General features: G+C 37.0%; 1 protein-coding gene across 2 annotated transcripts in view; it reads right to left on the reverse strand.

Annotated features, from left to right (window-relative positions):
- The window catches only part of GFPT1 (glutamine--fructose-6-phosphate transaminase 1), an 89,349-nt gene that overhangs the window by 14,727 nt on the left and 55,711 nt on the right, over positions 1-18,911 (reverse strand). For both annotated transcript variants that reach the window (XM_069068890.1, XM_069068891.1), the window contains 4 exons: positions 9,043-9,157; positions 8,609-8,736; positions 7,093-7,260; positions 5,131-5,292 (listed from right to left, as the gene is read on the reverse strand). In XM_069068890.1, coding sequence (XP_068924991.1) covers positions 5,131-5,292; positions 7,093-7,260; positions 8,609-8,736; positions 9,043-9,157 — 573 coding nt within the window. The remainder of the gene's footprint in view (positions 1-5,130; positions 5,293-7,092; positions 7,261-8,608; positions 8,737-9,042; positions 9,158-18,911) is intronic.

Below are 18,911 nucleotides of genomic sequence, written 5' to 3' on the forward strand. Positions count from 1 at the left end.
TATATCTTATTTTCCAGTTACATGTAAAATAATAATACACACACACACACACACACACACACACACACACACACACACACACATATATTTTAAACATTTGATTCTAAACCTTTGAATTCCAGATTCTTTCCCTAACTCCCTCGTCATCCAACCTTACTGGGAAGATATGCAATTCAATATAGGTTGTACATGCGTAGCTTATGCAAAACATTTCCATAGTGGATATATTGTGAAAGACTGACTATATTTACCTCCATCCTATCCCACCCCCCACTAGATCTATTCTCTACTTTGATCCTGTCGGTGCTTTCAAATTCCCTTCCGCCCAGTCTGCCCTCCCTTCCATCATCCCCATTCTCGTTCCCTTCCCCACTACTCTCCTGTAGGGTGAGATACCCTATTTAGTGTGTATGTCATTCCCTCCCTAAGCCAAATTCAATGAGAATAAGGTTGGCTCATTCCCTTTTACCTTCCTGTTCTTCCCCTACATTGTAACAGTTTTCCCTTGCCTCTTCTATATGAGATAATTTACCCCATTCTATTTCTCCCTATCTCCTCTCACATCTCTTAATTTCACCTTTTAAGTATCATCCCTTCCGATTCCATTGGTCCTGTGCCCTCTGTCTATGTATACCCGTACACATATATACACACATTCACATATGTATTCATACATCTATATATCCTCCTATATGGACTTATATATGTATGTATACATATATATGTACACAATTCTATTCCCTTCAACTATTCTCATACTGAGAAAAGTTTCATAAGTTACAATTATCATTTTTCCATGTAGGAATGTAAGTAGTTCAACTTTGATAAGTTCCTTATGATTTCTTTTCCCTGTTTACCTTCTGATGCTTCTCTTGCTTCTTGTATCTGAATATCAAATTTTCTATTCAACTCTGGTTTTTTCATCAAGAATGTTTGAAAGTCCTCTATTCCATTGAATGACTATATTTTCCAGTGAAACATGATGCTCAGTTTTAGTGGGTAGGTGATTCTTGGTTTTAATTCTAGCTCCTTTGACCTCTGGAATATCATATTCCAAGTCCTTCGATCCGTCACTGTAGAAGCGGCCAGATCCTGTGTTATCCTGATTGTGTTTCCACAATATTCAAATTGTTTCTTCCTGGCTGCTTGTAATATTTTCTCCTTGATCTGGGAACTCTTGAACCTGGCTATAATATTTCTAGGAGTTTTCTTTTTGGGATCTTTTTCAAGAGGTGATTGATGGATTCTTTCGAAATCTATTTTGCCCTCTGGTTCTAAAACATCAGGGCAATTTTCCTTGAGAATTTTTTTTTTTGCTTTTCATAGGGGCAAATGGGGTTAAGTGACTTGCCCAAGGTCACAGGCTAGTAAGTGTGTCAAGTGTCTGAGGCCAAATTTGAACTCAGGTCCTCCTGACTCCAGGGCTGGTGCTCTATTCACTGCACCACCTAGCCACCCCTTGAACATTTCTTGAAGGATGATTTCTAGGTTCTTTTTTGATAATGGCTTTCAGGTAGTCCAATAATTTTTTAATTCTTTCTCCTGGATCTATTTTCCAGGTCAGTGGTTTTCCAATGAGATATTTCATATAGCCTTCTATTTTTTCATTTGTTTGGATCTGTTTAATAGTATCTTGATTTCTCATAAAGTCATTAGCTTCCATTTTCTCCAATCTAATTCTGAAGGAATGATTCTCTTCAGTGAGCTTTTGAGATTCTTTTTCCATCTGGCAAATTCGTCTTTTTAAAGCATTCTTCTCCTCATCGGTTTTTTGAGCCTCTTTTTGCCATTTCAGTTAGTCTATTTTTTAAGGTGTCATTTTCTTCAGTCAGATTTTGACTCTCATTTCATACTTTTCTTGCATCATTCTCATTTCTCTTCCCAATTTTTCCTCCACTAGTCTTATTCGGTTTTCAAAATCCTTCTTAAGCTCCTCTATGGCCTGTAAGCAGCTTATTCTTTTCTTGGAAGCTTTTAGTGCAGGAGTTCTGACTTCATTGTCTTCCTTCTGTTCCATGCCCTGATCCTTTTGGTCCCCAAAAAAGGGATCCAAAGTCGGACCGTTGTGCTTGCCTTGCTTCCCTCGCTTGCTCATGCTGCCACTCAATTACTTGACTTTTGAGCTTTTTGCCACAGTAGAACTCTGCTACCAGAGCGGGGAGCTTTGTCCCAAATCTCTGGGGTTTTCTCAGCTGCTGGAGCTATTAGTTGGCTGCCCTCTCTGAAGCCTTCACACGGTCTGGCACACTGGTCATACACCCCAGGACCTCCACCCCGACAGTGATCCAGATCCAAGCAGGTTAAAGCAAGAGCAATTACCCCTTAGACTGGTCACTTGATGCCCCTACGATCTGCAGGTCCAGAGCTCTGAAGCAGCCCTGTGGCAGTGGCTGGATAGCCGCCATGCTTCAGCCACTTCTCACCCAGAGGCAAAGGCCAGATCACACTCCCGAACTCCCAGGTCGCAAAGTCACACTGCATTGACCTCTCACTTTGTCTTTGGCATCTATGGGTTGATAATTCTGGAAACCGCCACAGCTGCTGGTGATCTGAAGTCCCTCTAGCAGGCTGCTGGTTGTGTCCATCCTGAGACTAAAACCTCAGCTCACACGGGGCTGGGCTCGGCTACTAGAGCGCTGCGCTGGCCCCTTCCTGCCGGCCTACGGGACTGTCTTCAGTGGCAATGTAGCTTATCTGTGTCATTTTGTGGGTTCTGTAGCTCCAAAGTTTCTTTAGTCACTTTTTTACATGAATTGGAGGAGGTGGGAGCAGGAGCCCCACGTAAATTGTTTCTACTCTGCCATCTTGACTCCGCTGCTCAAAAATCTTTTCAGTGAAGGCCCTAGAAACTATTCTATTTTTATAAAAAAAAATTATCTTACATTAAAAGAAAAATTGTATCTATTCATTAAAAAGTATATAAATGGGGGCTCACTTTGAGAAGTGTTCTGTGGTTTGATCAGATGAGACTCTGCGAAGCCGTTGTTGAGAGCCCCCCAGCTTTGAAAAACCCAGATGTTGATGGTCACTGTGATTTGGTATGGATGTAATGGTTGGACAGTTTGGAAACCTGTCTGCTTGATCTGTTTCTCTGTCTTGATAATTCTGTCTGTATACTCTGAAGTTCGGGGTGCTGACCTTTTTCCCCTGAACTAGGTAAACGATATATGTTTGACTAATTAAAGTAAGCTTGTTAACCCAAAAAAAAGAAAAAGTATATAGACTCCTACAGACAATCAAAAAATATTAATTTATCCTAAATCCTACATGCCCAATAAAGACAAGACAAATTTAAACATAATTGATGTGGGAGAAAAAGAAAAAAGAAATTTCTAAAGTATTTTGCAAGGTTATTAGCAATATCATATCTACTTTCTTCTAATAAAAAGGATAATACAACACTATTATAAACATCAGGAAATACCTAATAATTTGATCAGTTTCTGACATGAAGTTTTATAAGTTTATAAACTTCATGTCAGAAACTGATCAAATGTGCCATTTAATATTTTTCTACCAAAACCTCTTTTGAAGAAACTAGAATGCTTACATGGATTTGTGATCTTATCAATTTAGATGTTCCCCTGAGTGATGTAGATTATAATCCATCCATCCTCACTAATCCTATGTTACCCACAGCCAAATCCTCCATCAAGTCACCATGTTGCATCTATCTAACAGCATGGAAGCCTCCCTTGCTTTCTTTCAGTATCTTGAGGATACCATATTAAACAAGACATGCTACCTACCCATCTGTCATCTCTCACTCTTGCCACAATACTAGTCCTTCTTTCTGCATCGTAAATTTCCTTGATTACAGCTTTACCCATCTCTTTTCAAAGTCCTCTTTTATGGTGCAACCTGCACACAAACACTAGATGCCTCTCCACTGTCCTCTATGAGGTGTTCATTTTCTGTTCTTCAGAGGTTGCTTTGATCCATGTTTCACAGGTATATAACAGTACTGGTAGAATAGCGCTATTGTTAAAAAGATGAGCTGCCTTTGTTTCTGGGAGATATTTGGAGTCATTAAAGGAACTCTTCAATTTTCTGAAGGCAATCAGTCTCTTCTTCCCCAATTGAATTCTAGACAACTTGTCCCTCGGAACCATTGGTCCCAGATATACATATTGATAGACAAATTTCATAGGTTGCCTTATCCAACTATAGTTATAACCTGGGCAAGACACTTACTTCATCTACTTGATCTTGCTCTGTGGATAGTTAGGACAGACTCTTTGAGTAGTAACTGATCTCTTCCAGGAAGCACCACAAGGAATCTTTCTTCAATTCAGATCATATGCTCCTTTATCACGGTGGCCAACACCCTTCACAAGCAAACATCTCCCTGTTTTATAAAGCCTCCCCTGATGTTTGTGATTGTAGAGAGCTGATTCAAGGATGATTTTTACACTGGTTACCAGTCATCATGATTACACACTTTTCTCTGCTCAAATACAAGCAACATCATTTTTTGTGATGACACATACACAATGTTTGCCATATCCAGTACCAACAAAATTTTTCTTGGAAGAAAATATTCAAGATGTTGTAAGAATGTAAAGACTGATGATGATATGGTCCCTTCAGTTCTGTGTCCACTGCAAGATCACTGGAAAGCACCTCACCCTTAGAGTAAGTTCCAAGAGCCAAGCTAAAGTCTACAAATGGCCTAAAAATTGTGTGATTCTTTGAACCTTCTACCCTCTATTCCACCACTCTGTTACCATCAGTACAGAAGTGGCAAAAGATAGTACAGGACTGAAATGTAATTTGTATTTTTTTTCTTGTTTCATGAGTTGTCATGGGTAAAGAATTCATCATTAGTTACAGCCTCCTGATGATGGAGAAAAGAGCAGAATATCAGTCCTTAAATGCTTTTGCTAAATGTTAAAGTTTCTGCTAAATGTTTGTTAAATGCTAAATGAAAAGCTTATAAAAATTTATTAGGAAGACCTAGTTCAAGTTCCAGGTCTGAAACAAACTGGCTGAATGTGGCCTTGGGCAAGACACTGACTCTCTCAGTATCCCAAACAGCTCTGTAAGACTTTAAGTGGATGAAAACAGAGGTCCAGTCTAAAATTTAAAAAGGAGTCAAGCAACAAGATTCTGTAGTAATTGGCCACTTACATCATATCCTCTCAGAACAGCAAGATGAAAAGCCAGTAGTTGCAAAGGGATAACACTGAGAATTCCCTGCAGACAGTCCACTGAATGGGGCACCTTGATTGTCCTCTTAGTGTTCTTGATAGTCTCAGTGTCTTCTTTGTCACAGATGATCACAGGTCGTCCCTAAAAAAAAGATTTAATCAAAGTGATATAACAGTGACACTGGGAAAAATAACCTGGAACACAGGACTTCTCTCTTCCACTTCCCATTCTCCTCATTTAATATAAGATTCAACTAACTAGTCATTTTGCTGTTGTCATTTAGTTGGTGAGTGGTGCCCAACTCTTCATGAGCACGTGGACCATACTGTACATCTTCTTGGCAAAGATACTGTAGGGGTTGTCATTTCCTTCTCCAGGAGATAAGACAAACAGAGATTAAGTAACTTGCCCAGGACCACACAGCTAGTAAGTGTCTGAGGTCAAATTTGAACTCAGGCCTTCCTGACTCCAGGCCCACTGCTCTACCCACTGAGCCATCTATCTACTTGTCCAACCAGTGATTAGCAGTAGCCAAAAATAAATTTTTACATTACTCCATAATAGTATAGTTGGTTAAATATACTGTCTTTCAAACAATAATAAACCCTAAAATAAAATCTCTCTAAAAGTAAATATATGTACAAATGTAAGTACATATATCTTCATATATATATATATATATATATATAAACAGACATACAAAGAAAAATAAATTACATAAAGTTAAGTATTTTTAATAATTGTCCTATTTGGGAGAAACTGCCCCTTGGCCATCTCCATCCCAGATATATTCAAGAAAGGATTGTTTTACCAGTTCTCCCTACCCTCAGATGGCAATGCATCACCCTCCAACACTCACCCATCTCTTGCTGTACCACAGTATCCTCCCTACCATCTCCAACAAAGAATTTACAGGCACCTTAGAACTAAGAACAAATGAAAACTTCCCTCCCCCAATTACTTCATTGTTTCTTAAAATCCAACTACCTTCGCCATCTTAGGCCAATATTCAGGCTCTCTGAGGACTCCAAGCTAAGAGTACTTTTCTCCAAAAAGAAAGCTCCCCATCACTATGCAGTCTTGTTGGCAGGGAGCACTTGGCCTACAGAACTTCCAAGAGACTCTTCATGGCCAAGCTAGCCAAGGAGGCGAATGAAGACAGACTATACTTTCAAGTTTCTTCTTTCCTTCCTCATCTTTTTATTTCCTCATTTCACTGACAGAGCATCCCCACAATGTTGAAAAGCATGGAAATTCTTCATTAAGAACCAACACCTCTGGGGCGGCCAGGTGGCTCAGCGAGTAAGAGCACCGGCTCCAGTGTCGGGATGACCTGGATCAAATCCGGGCTCAGACACTCAGCACCACACCCAGAAACACCTGGCCGTGTAACCTTGAGCAAGTTACTTAACCCCGATTGCTTTAAAAAAAAAAAGAGCCAACACCTCTGACTCCCTTCCCATTTGTGACTTATCCTCACAAAGTCACCTCTGCAATTCTAGACAAGGACCTCAAGAATGCAAGCTTCAGAGTACCTTCTAGGGCAGTACAATTACAGACTGCAATGAGTTTTATACAAACTAGATTTGGGGGAAAAATGCAGCCTATATTTAGACCAATGTGGTATCTCTGAGTACTTACACAGTATGGCAAGATCCAAACAAATAAAGTTGTATTTATTTCTTTATGAAAATAGAAGTGAAATAGATTAAGCCATGTACACTGCCCTGATAATACTTACTGAAATCTAAACTAGTAGCTTTCTTTCATAATAAAATACAGCTGAAAAATTAATTTAAGGGCATTAAATTCTTCTAGTAAAGTCCTCCTCCAAAGCTTTAACAATTTAAAGATAACTGGATTCTTAAAATTGTTTTGTTATCTAAAACCTATCTCCAAAGTGAACGAAAAAAATCAATGCAGTAATAGCATCTGACTTACCTGTCGAGCAACAACTTGCTGTAGAGCATTCTGGCACTTAGCATATGTATTATCTCTCATGATGATCATGATGACAGGCATCAATTTATCTACCAAAGCCAATGGGCCATGTTTTAATTCACCAGCTAAGATACCTTCTGAATGCATGTACGTGATTTCTTTGATTTTCTAATGGAAAAGAACCAGATACATTAGTCCTTCATTCAGTCTTTCCTTTCTCCAGTTTTAAATTAAAAAAAAATATCATGACAGCTGCTAATTAATAGATGCCTCATCCTGATATGCAGGTGAACTTAAGTTTTCAAAGGCAATAACTCAATAGGACTTGAACTCTGTTAAGTCATAAAAATTTAGAAATGTCTCAAGTACAGACTCAGCTAATGTATGCATTCCTGTTGCCAGAGGATCATATACACTGAGGTCCGGAGGGTTCCATGAGCAGAAAGATAGCTAACAAACCTTAGTACTGGGAATACAAAGTAAGGAAATTAACAGTCTCTGTTCTCAAGGAGCTCGCAGTTTAATGGAGTAGATAACATGCAAACAACTATGCAGAAACAAAATATACACATGATAAATTGTGGAGATAATTTCAGTGGGAAAGCACTAAGGATTAAGAGGGACAGGGAAAGACTTTTTGGAAAAGGTGACTTTACTTGAAGTTTGAAAGAAGTTAAGGAGGCCAGGAGATGGAGGTGAGGAGGGAGTATTCTTGCACAGGGGACATCAAGTGAAAATGAGGTAAGTGATAAGACTGTCTTATATGAGAAATAGCACAAGAAATTCCACCTACCTCAACAAAGCCTACCTAATTTTAATCTATTATTCCACATTTTCTCAGGTCTGATGCATAAAGGTGTTCAAGATATTCCTATTCATTTTTAAACTTGGGACACTTTGGATTGTAGGCACAACAGAAATAATTCAGAGATTGCATTCAAAGTAAAAGTCCTTCAATTCCAGGACAAATTAATTACATAATTGTATGTAGTATATAATTTCAAATCAAATATAGGATACTCTGAATAGATGCCATACGCCAAAAGAATATTTTTTAAAAGAAAAAATACAGGTAGAAAGGGATATTTGCAGGCTTATAAACCACATTGATTATAAGCGCAAGCATTATATAAGTCAGCTTTGTAGGGGGAAAAAGTGTAACACATTTAAACCAACATGGAATTTTTATTCCAGATGCTGTTATAAAAAAAAAAAGACTGTATGGATGATGAGTAATAGTGTCCTAAGGCTAACAGACATGAAGTCTATATCAGCAGTAAGAATACAATTCGGCACTCATAAAAATTATTCATTTCTATGATTACATCCTCAATTATTTTAAACAAAATATATATGCAAGTTCACATTTTGCTCTTTTTGAAAGCCCAACCTTATGACAATGCATTCTTGTTCAAAATATACTTCTACATTAAACACTGACAAGTTTTCAAATTCTCTAGTTCCAGATAAGCATTTATTGTTAAACTGACTTCAAAATAATTAAGCAGATACTTACTAGGGCTCCTTCCAGACATGTAGCATAGTGATATCCACGTCCCATAATCAATACTGATTTTTGATGATAAAGTTCTATGGCCAGTTTCTGAATTTCATCATCCATACTTAACACTTCCTTTATCAAATCTGTTTAAAAAAAAAAAGGAAAAAGCATCAAAGTCTAAGAAATAAGGGTTAACATAACTGCCCAAGTATATTCACAATGAAGAATTAGAAATAATCACATAAAATATCAGTTCTTACTCATTTAATTAATGGTTTGATCTGGGGAAGGATTTCTTTCACCGTGCAGCAAAATTTTGTGGATTATTTTAGCTCTCCAAAATATATAAGAGAATTTCTCAGAAACAAATTACATTTCACCTTTACTTACATCCTAGAAAACAGAATATGGAAGGATGAAAAAAAATATAACATTTCACATTAACCTACCAGGCAACCCCTTCAAACCAAGCACTATTTCTTTGCGTCTTTCTTGCATTGAAATCCTATCATCACACATCATGAGGGCAAACATCACCAAAGATACAAATTGGCTTGTATATGCCTAAAATAAAGGGAAAATAAGAGCATTATTTGTTACCTCATTTTAACAATTTAGAAAAGGATTATTTTTTTTTAAGTTAGGGAGAAAAATACCTATGTAATCTGACACCATAAGATCGTCCAATGTTTCAGTAATAGTGGGATAGTAAATGAAGAAATGGAAAAGAGTTTGGTTGCTACTCCTTATTCAATATGTTTGGCAAATTATTTTATCTGTCTGTATTTCAATTTCCACATTACAGCAAAAATGCTTTGACAATATTATGCTTATATGTATATGTGATGTGTTTTCTCTTTCCTGAGTCCTACCTTCTAACATTCCCTCTCCTCTGGTCCTGCATCTCTTGTAGATTAAAAGACTAGCCTACTAACATCTAAAATACAGGTTAAAAAAAATTTCATCATGTTCCCCAATAAAGTATCACTCAGCTTCTCCATTTAAATAAACAGCATTCCTTACCTTCACAATCAGTCATGTTTATAACATTCACAAAAAAACTAATTTTATCACTACATTATGATTTGTTTAAAAAAGAAAAGAGGTCTAAATGGTACAGTAGAGCCTGGAATCAAGAAGACCCAAGTTCAAATACGGCCTCAGACACTTTCTAACTGTGTGACCCTGGACAAGTATTTCACTTAACCTCTGCTTACCACATTTTCCTCATCTGCAAAATGGAGATAATATTAGCACCTATCTTCCAGGGTTGTTGCTAGGATCAAGTAAGATAATATTTGTAAAAGCACTTCCCAGTGATTGGAATAGAGTAAGTTCTTTATACATGTTAGTTATTATTATTGTGCTCTTAATAAATGCTTTTCCATTTATTCCTTTATCTTCCACCAAAAAGAAAACCATGATTCACCCTTCAAGTTTGTGGATTTCCACAAAAAGAACCTTTCTTGACACTCAGTGGTATTACACTATTCTAATTTATTCAAACATCTACTACACATAAGACACTATGCCATAGTTAAAGAAGATAAATGCAGACATAGTACCTGCCTTCTAGGAGCTGACAGCCCAGTAGAAATTTTGAGAGACTATACATGAAGGATGTAGAAGGATGAAAAAATATTGTATTTCTCATTAATCTACCGGCAACCCCTTCAAAGAAAGCACTATTTCTTTTCAACTTTCTTGCATTGAAATCCTATCATTGTACATTACTATATTAAATGTAGAGTAAGAAAAGAACTGGTTTAAATTCTGCTTTTTAACACTTGCCAGCTGTGTGACCACAAGCCATTCAGTTTCCTCATCTATAGTAAATGGTGAGGTTAAACCAGCTGTAACCTAACGAGGAAAGCTATATTGAGGCTCAAATGAAATACTGTATTGCTGTTGTTCTTCAGTAGTTTCAATCATGTCAGACTCATCATGACCCCATTTAGAATTTACCTGGTGAAGATACTGGGGGTTTGCCATTGCCTTCTCCAGCTCATTTGACAGATGAAGAAACTGAGGAAAACAAGGGTAAGTGACTTGCCCAGGGTCACACAGCTGATAAATGTCTGAGGCTTTCTTTGAATTGGCATCTTTATGAATCTGTGCCCAGTACTCTACTGACTGTGTCACCTAGCTGTCCAAAATAATGTATGCAAAATGCTTTAACCATAAAAGACCACATAAACTATTAGGACAGCTAAGTCAAATTAGAATAAGGTAGATGCAAAAGAAGTTTTCAAAGTTTCAAATCTCACAAAAAGGGAGATTCAAGAAGGGAAAGTTCCCTTCCAGCTGAGGAGATCTGAACAGGGTCTTCAAGAACAGGAAAAATTTCAAGAGATAGATAACTTCTAACTGAAACATAGGATATACTATTTTTAAAAAATATTTATTTAGTTTTAGTTCTCAACACTCACTTTGATAAGATTTTGAGTTTTAAATTTTCTCCTCTCCCCAAGACGGCATACAATCTGATATAGGCTATATATGTATTATCCTATTAAAACTTTCTACATTAGTCATGTTGTGAAAGTAGAACAAGAGGGGCGTCTACGTGGCACAATGAATAGAGCACTGGTCCTGGAGTCAGGAGGACCTGAGTTCAAATCCGGCCTCAGACACTTGACACATTTATTAGCCATGTGACTTTGGGCAAGTAACCTAACCCCAATTGCCCTCCAAAAAGCAGAAGAAAAAAAAAAAAAAAGAACAAAAGGAAAAAACCATAATAAAGAAAAAACAAAAAAAGAAAGAGAAAACAGTATGTTTCGATCTGCATTCAGACTCCATAGTTCTTTCTCTAGATGTGGATAGTACTTTCCATCCTAAGTCTTTTGCTCTCAGAAGAGCTAAGTCAGTCATTACACAATGTTGCTCTTACTATGTACAGTGTTCTCCTGGTTCTGGACATAACATTACTTCAAATGTCTTGGAAAACAGCATGATGAGATTTGTGATTCAACATAGGATTAGATAAAAGGTTAGAGAATTATTCAGCTTGTGATAAGGACTAGATATCAAGCTAAAGAATTTGTACTTTGTTAATGTGACGAGGAGCCACTTTTTGAACAAAATACATGCTTCAATTGCTACATATTTCAGTTCTGTGCTCCATCCTACCAAGCCTGCTAATAAGCCTCCCCATTCCTATTTCCATCCTTCTGTTTACTGGCCATACTCTGCATAGTGACAGACTCCTACAGCCCTAAGTATCAATTACATTTTATTCTTTGGTTATTTTCTCTGCAAAATGACTGGAAACATCCCAAACACTCTTCTGTCACACTTATGGTTCACCATGGCACCTGATTCAACTGTTCTATATCTGGGGACTTTTCTCCTTATTATATTTCCAGTTTAAAGTCGCCTTTATCACACCAGTAGGACTCTGGAAAGATATATTCTTCTAGGTATTCCTCAAATGAAATCCATAGCTGACTAAAAGCCCATCATCCCTCTGTCTTAATTGATGATCATCAGAAAGAAAGGTCATTTTTTTCTTTGACATAATCATATAAACTATTTCTTTGCTTTTCATAATCTCTTTCTTCTAAAGACCCAACATTCAATCCAAAAAAATAAATCACTTAGCATAATACCTGGCACACAGTAGGCATAAATAAATTTTTTAAATGATAAAAGCACTACCTGCCCCCACAAGGTGTTTGGTTTCTAGTCTATGATTCCTTTCCAGGATTTTTCTGGTCCTATTATTCTACCTCATATAAATAACAAGAAGTAGGTAGCAAGTGGTAGGTTTGATAAAACTCAAAGGAAACACAGAAAGATTTTTAAAAAAAGCAACAAAGAGAAAAAATAATATATTCAATAAGGTTAAATTGCCTCTATTTCTATAGGGCAAGATAATATTTGTAACTCTTAATTTTATTATTACAAGAGCAATTAAATATAGTATAAATAAACAGAGGGTATGGATATGAGGTAACTTTAATGGGATGAAACCAAAAAAAACAAAATAAAGGGGTGAAAAAGAAAATTGAACTAAAAGAAGGAAGGGGAGATTGAATGAGGCAAATTATCCTACATAAAAGAGGCATGAGAGATTTGCTACAATTAAAGGGAAGATGGGGGGGGGCGATGGTGGTGGGCAAAACTTAAACCTTACTTTCATCAAAATTGGTTCAAAAACAATAACACACACAGTCAGTGGGATATAGAAATTTATCTTATTCTATAAGTAAAAAGGGACAGGGAGAGTAGAAGGAGGAGTGGGAACTGATAAAAGGGAGGGTAGATTGGGGAAGGCAGTGGTCAGATATAAAATACTTATGAGGAGGTGGGGAGAGGGGTATTGGGAGAAATGAGCTAGCGAAAACACCATGGACAGAAATACCCAGTTATCATAACTATAAATGTGATGAACTCGCCTATAAAAAGTAGACAGCAAAAGAGATTAAAAAACAGAATCCTACAATATGTTGTTTACAAGAAACACACATGAAGCAAAGAGGTACACACATGAAGCAAAGAGGTACACACAGAATAAAGGCAAAAGGCTGGAGCAGTATCTATCATGCTTCAGCTGAAGCAAAGAAAGCAGGGGTGGCCATCATGATCTCAGATAAAGCAAAAGCAAAAATAGATCAAATTTTAAAAGATAAAGAAGGAAATTGTATCTTGCTGAAAGGTACAATATATAATAAAGTCTTATCAATCCTAAACATATGCACCAAATGGTATAGAATCTAAATTTTTGAAGAAGTTGAATGAATTATAAGAAATAGATAATAAAACTATACTAGTAGGGGACCTCAACTTTCCCCTCTTAGAACGAGAAAAATTTAACCAAAAAATAAACCTGAAAGAAGTTAAGAAGGCGAATAAAATTCTGGAAAAGTAAAGTTATGATAGACCTCTGGAAAAAATGTAATGGGAATAAAAAGGAATATACTTCTTTCTCAACAGTACATGGCACCTGTACAAGAACTGACCATGTATTAGGATATTAAAAGCCTCACAACCAAATGGAGAAATGGTAAACACAATCTTCTCAGATAACTCAATGAAAATTACATTCAACAATGGACAAGGGAAAGGGAGATTAAAAATAAATTGCAAATTATATAATATAATACACTAAAAAACAAGTGGGTCAAAGAACTCATAGTAACAATCTACAATTTCATTAAAGAAAATGGAAACAATGAAACAACATACCAAAATTTAGAGAATGCAACCGAAGCAGTGCTTAAGGGAACACTTATATCTCTAATTATTTAGATCAATAAAATAGAGAAAAAGCAAATCAAAGAACTGGGCATGGAACTAAAAAAACTAGAAAAAGAACAAATTAAAAATAGCCAATTAAACACCAAGCTGGAAATCCTGAAAATTAAAAGAGAGATTAATAAAACTGAAAGCAAGAAAACCATTGAATTAATAAATAAAACTAGAAGCTGGCTTTATGAAAAAATAAAATACATAAACCACTGATTAACTTGGTTTAAAAAAGTTAAGAAGAAAATCAAATTACCAACATAAAAAATGAAGTGGGTGGAAGATGGCAGAGTAGAAGCAGGTCCTCCGCGCAGCTCCCGGCTTCTACCTTCCCCAATTCATGTAAAAGGGAACTCTAAACAAACTTTGGAGCTACAGAACCCACAAAATGACACAGAGAAGCTAAACTCCCGCTAAGGAATGCCCGGCAGGCCAGCAAGAATCAGCCAGTGCAGGGAGCCCAGCTCCACTCCGAGGTTTTAGCCCCAGGGCGGGCCTGACCAGCAGCGGGCTGGAGGGATTCCAGATCACCAGCAGCTGTGGTCCTTTCCAGATTTCTCAACACATAGATACGAAGGACAAAGTAAGAGGTCAGTGCAGTATGGACTTTTGGACCCAGTAGTTGGGAGTGCCTCGATGATAAGCAGCTGAGGGCTGCGGTCGCCGCTGCCACAGTCCTGCAGAGTGTAGGGGGACCAAGCGACCAGTCTGAGGGGTAATCGCTCTTGCTTTAACCTGCTTGGATCTGGATTGTGGTCTAGAGTGGAGATCCTGGGGTATGTGTCCAGCTTGCCAGAGCATGTGGATGATTCAGAAGGGGCTCCCAACTAATACTCCTGCAGCTGAGAAAACCCCAGCATTTGGGATGGAAGCTACCCTGTCTGGTGGCAGAGTCCTACTGTGGCAAAAAGCCCAAAAGTCAGGTAATTGAGTGGCAACATGCCCAGGCAAAGGAAACAAACCAGACAGAGGAACCCAACATTAGACTCCTATTTTGGGGACACAAAGGGTCAAAGCATGGAACAAGAGGAAGACAGTGAAGTCAGAACTCCTGCACCAAAAGCTTCTAAGGAAAATACGAGCTGGTTACAGGCCATAGAGGACCTTAAGAAGCAGATAAGAGAAGTGGAGGAAAAATTGGGAAGAGAAATGAGAACAATGCAAGAAAATTATGAAATGAGAGTCAACAGCCTGACCGAGGAATGGCAAAAGAGGTTCAAATGACTCAAATGGCAAAAGAGGCTCAAAAAGGCAATGAGGAGAAGAATGCCTTAAAAAGTCAAATTTGCCAGATGGAAAAAGAATCTCAAAAGCTCACTAAGGAGAATCATACCTTCAGAATTAGACTGGAGCAAATGGAAGCTAGTGGCTTTATGAGAAATCAAGACGCTATTAAACAGATCCAAACAAATGAAAGAATGGAAGGCAATGTGAAATATCTCATGGGAAAAACCACTGACCTGGAAAATAGATTCAGGAGAGATAATTTAAAAATTACTGGACTTCCTGAAAGCCATGATCAAAGAAAGAACCTAGAAATCATCCTCAAAGAAATTCTCAAGGAAAACTGCCCTGATGTTTTAGAAACAGAGGGCAAAATAGAGGTTGAAAGAATCTACTGATCACTTCCTGAAAAAGATCCCAAAAAGAAAACTCCTAGGAATATCATAGCCAGATTCTGAAATTTCCAGATCAAGGAGAGAATATTACAAGCAGCCAGGAAGAAACAATTTGAATATTGTGGAAACACAATCAGGATAACCCAGGATCTGGCAGCTTCTACACTGAGGGATCGAAGGGCTTGGAATATGATATTCTGGAGGGCAAAGGAGCTGGGATTAAAACTAAGAATCACCTACCCAGCAAAATTGAGTATCATGTTTTAGGGGAAAATATGGTCATTCAGTGGAACAGAGAACTTTCAAGCATTCTTGATGAAAAAACCAGAGTGGAATAGAAAATCTGACATTCAGGTACAAGAAGCAAGAGAAGTATGAGAATGTAAACAGGGAAAAGAAACCATAAGGAACTTACCAAAGTGGAACTATTAACATTCCTACATGGAAAAACGATAATTGTAACTGATGAAACTTTTTTCAGTATGAAAATAGTTGAAGGGAATATATATGTCTATATCAGAGGGTATACAGGCGTATGAATACATATGTGAATGTGTGTGTGTGTGTATATATATATATATATATATAAATATATATATATATGTTTACAGGTATACATAGATAGAAGGCACAGGACCAATTTAATAGGAAGGGATGATACTTAAAAGGTGAAATTAAGTGATGAGAGAGAAATATAATGAGAGGAAATGGGGAAAGACAGAATGGGGTAAATGATCTCATATAGAAGAGGCAAGGGAAAATGGTTACAATGGAGGGGAAATAGGAAGGCAAAAGGGAATGGGTCAACCTTATTCTCATTGAATTTGGCTTGGGGAGGGAATGAAATACACACTAAATAGGGTATCTCACCGTACAGGAGAGTAGAGGGGATGAGAGGGGGGATGATGGAATGGAGGGCAGGCTGGGAGGGAGGGAAATTGAAAGCACCCACTTTTGAAAAGGAATGGGATCAACGTAGAGAATAGAACTAGTGGGAGGTGGGATAGGAGGGAGGGAAATATAATCAGTCTTTTACAATGTATCAACTATGTTAATGTTTTACATAAGCTACACATGTACAAGCTATACTGAACTGCTTCTCTTTCCAGTTAGGGCGGGTAACAAGGGAGGAAGGGAATGAATCTGGAATTCAAAGTTTTAAAATCAAATGCTTAAATATAATATATATATACACACACACATACATACTACTAATAATACTATTTTACATGTAATTGGGAAATAAGATATACAGGCACTGGGACATAGAGATCCACCATGCCCTACTGGAAAAGTCAAAGGGGGTATGAGAGAAGATATAGGAGAGAGAAGATTGGAGGAGGGGATATACTGTGGGACTGCTATTTTGGGGCGGTGGGCAGGGGAAAAACAGGGAGAAAATGTGTCAATCAGAGAATGATGTCAATCAGAAGTTAATAAAGCATTTGAAAAATTTAAAAAAAATGAAGGGGATGAACTCACTACCAATGAAGAGGAAATTAAGAAAATTGTTAGGTGTTATTTTATTTGATAATCTAAATGAAATGGATGAATACCTACAAAAATATAAAATGCCTAGATTAATAGAACAAAATACTTAAGTAACCTAATCTTATTTTAAAAAATTGAACTTCCTAAGAAAAAATCCCCAAGACAAGATGCATATACAAATGAATCCTACCAAACATTTAAAGTACAATTAATCCCAATACCACGTAAACTATTTGGAAAAATAGGCAGAGTCCTATCAAATTATTTTTATGACACAAATATGGTACTGATACCAAAACCAAAAAAGAGAGAAAACAGAAAATTATACACCAATTTCCCTAATGAATATTGATACAAAAATTTTACATAAAAGGCAAAGAAATTGCAGCAATATATCACAAAGGATCATATACTATGACCAGGAATTATACCAGGAATACAGAGCAGGTTCAGTATTAAGAAATCTATCAGCATAATTGACCATATTAATAACAAAACCAACAGAAATCATGTGATTATCTTACTAGATGTAGAAAGCCTTTGACAAAATATAGCACACGCTCATATTAAAAACACTAGAGAACATAGGAATAAATGGAGCTTACCTTAAAATGATAAGTAATATGTATCTAAAACCATTAGCAAGCATTATCTGTAATGGGGATATGCTAGACCCCTGCCCAATATAATGAGGGGTAAAACAAGGATGCCTATCACATCTATCATTCAATACTGTACTAGAAATGTTAGCTATAACAATAAAAGAAAAAGAAATTAAAGGAATTAGAATAGGCAATGATGAAACAAAACTGTCACTCTTTGCAAGATAATGATGTTATACTTAGGAAATCCTAGAGAATAACTTGAAATTATTAACAACTCGGGGCAGTTAGGTGGCGCGGTGGGTAAAGCTCCGGCCCCAGAGTCAGGAGGACCCGAGTTTGATTCCGGCCTCAGACACAACACCCACACAAAAAAACTAGCCGTGTAACCTTGGGCAAGTTACTTAACCCCAATTGCCCTCCAAAAGGCAAAAAAAAAAAATTATTAACAACTTTAGTAAAGTTGCAGGATACAAAATAAAGCCACATAAATCATCACTATTTCTATATATTACCAACAAAGTCCAGCAAGAGAGAAATTCCATTTAAAATAACTGTAGGTAACAAATAAAACTTGGGAATCTAGCTGCCAGGACAAACCCAGGAACTATATGAACACAACTATAAAACATTTTTCACACAAATAAAGCCAGTTCTAAACAACTGGGAAAATATCAATTGCTCATGGGTAGGCTGAGCCAATAATAAAAATGACAATTCTACCTAAATTAATTTATTTGATGCCATAATAATCAAGCTATCAAAAAATTATTTTGTAGAGTTAGAAAAAAATAACAAAATTCATCTGAAAGAACAAAAGCTCAGGGATATCAAGGAAATTAATGAAAAATGCTAAAGGTGGTCTAATCATCTCAATACATTAATATCTCAATACATCATCTCAATACATCTCAAACTGTATTATAAAGCATTAATTATCCAAACAGCCTGGTAATGGCTAAGAAATAGGTACAAATTACATTGTAGCAAACTACTACAGTAATTTATTATATGATAAACCCAAAGATCCAAGTTTTTGGAACAAAAGCTCATTACTCGACAAAAACCGCTGGGAAAACTAGAAAGAGTATGGCTGAAAGTAGGCACAGACCAACATCTCACACTGTATACGTAGCAAAAGCACCCTTGTACACCCAGGATGACCTGCACAAGCACAAGTTCTTTGATTTGCTTTGCTAAAAAAAAGACAGCTTTAAATGGCCTACTTCAAAGAAATGAGTATCCAAGAAAGACAGATAAGTAAGACCAACAGACAGGGCTCCAACTGAGTAAAGCAATATTGCTATATACCTTACATACATCACTGAATCCAGGGAGCACAGACATCTAAGTAGG

This window comes from Petaurus breviceps, unplaced genomic scaffold (assembly GCF_028583685.1).
Source record: "Petaurus breviceps papuanus isolate PSGF00001 unplaced genomic scaffold, PetGlider_PUasm1.0 90775, whole genome shotgun sequence".
Taxonomy (NCBI): domain Eukaryota; kingdom Metazoa; phylum Chordata; class Mammalia; order Diprotodontia; family Petauridae; genus Petaurus; species Petaurus breviceps.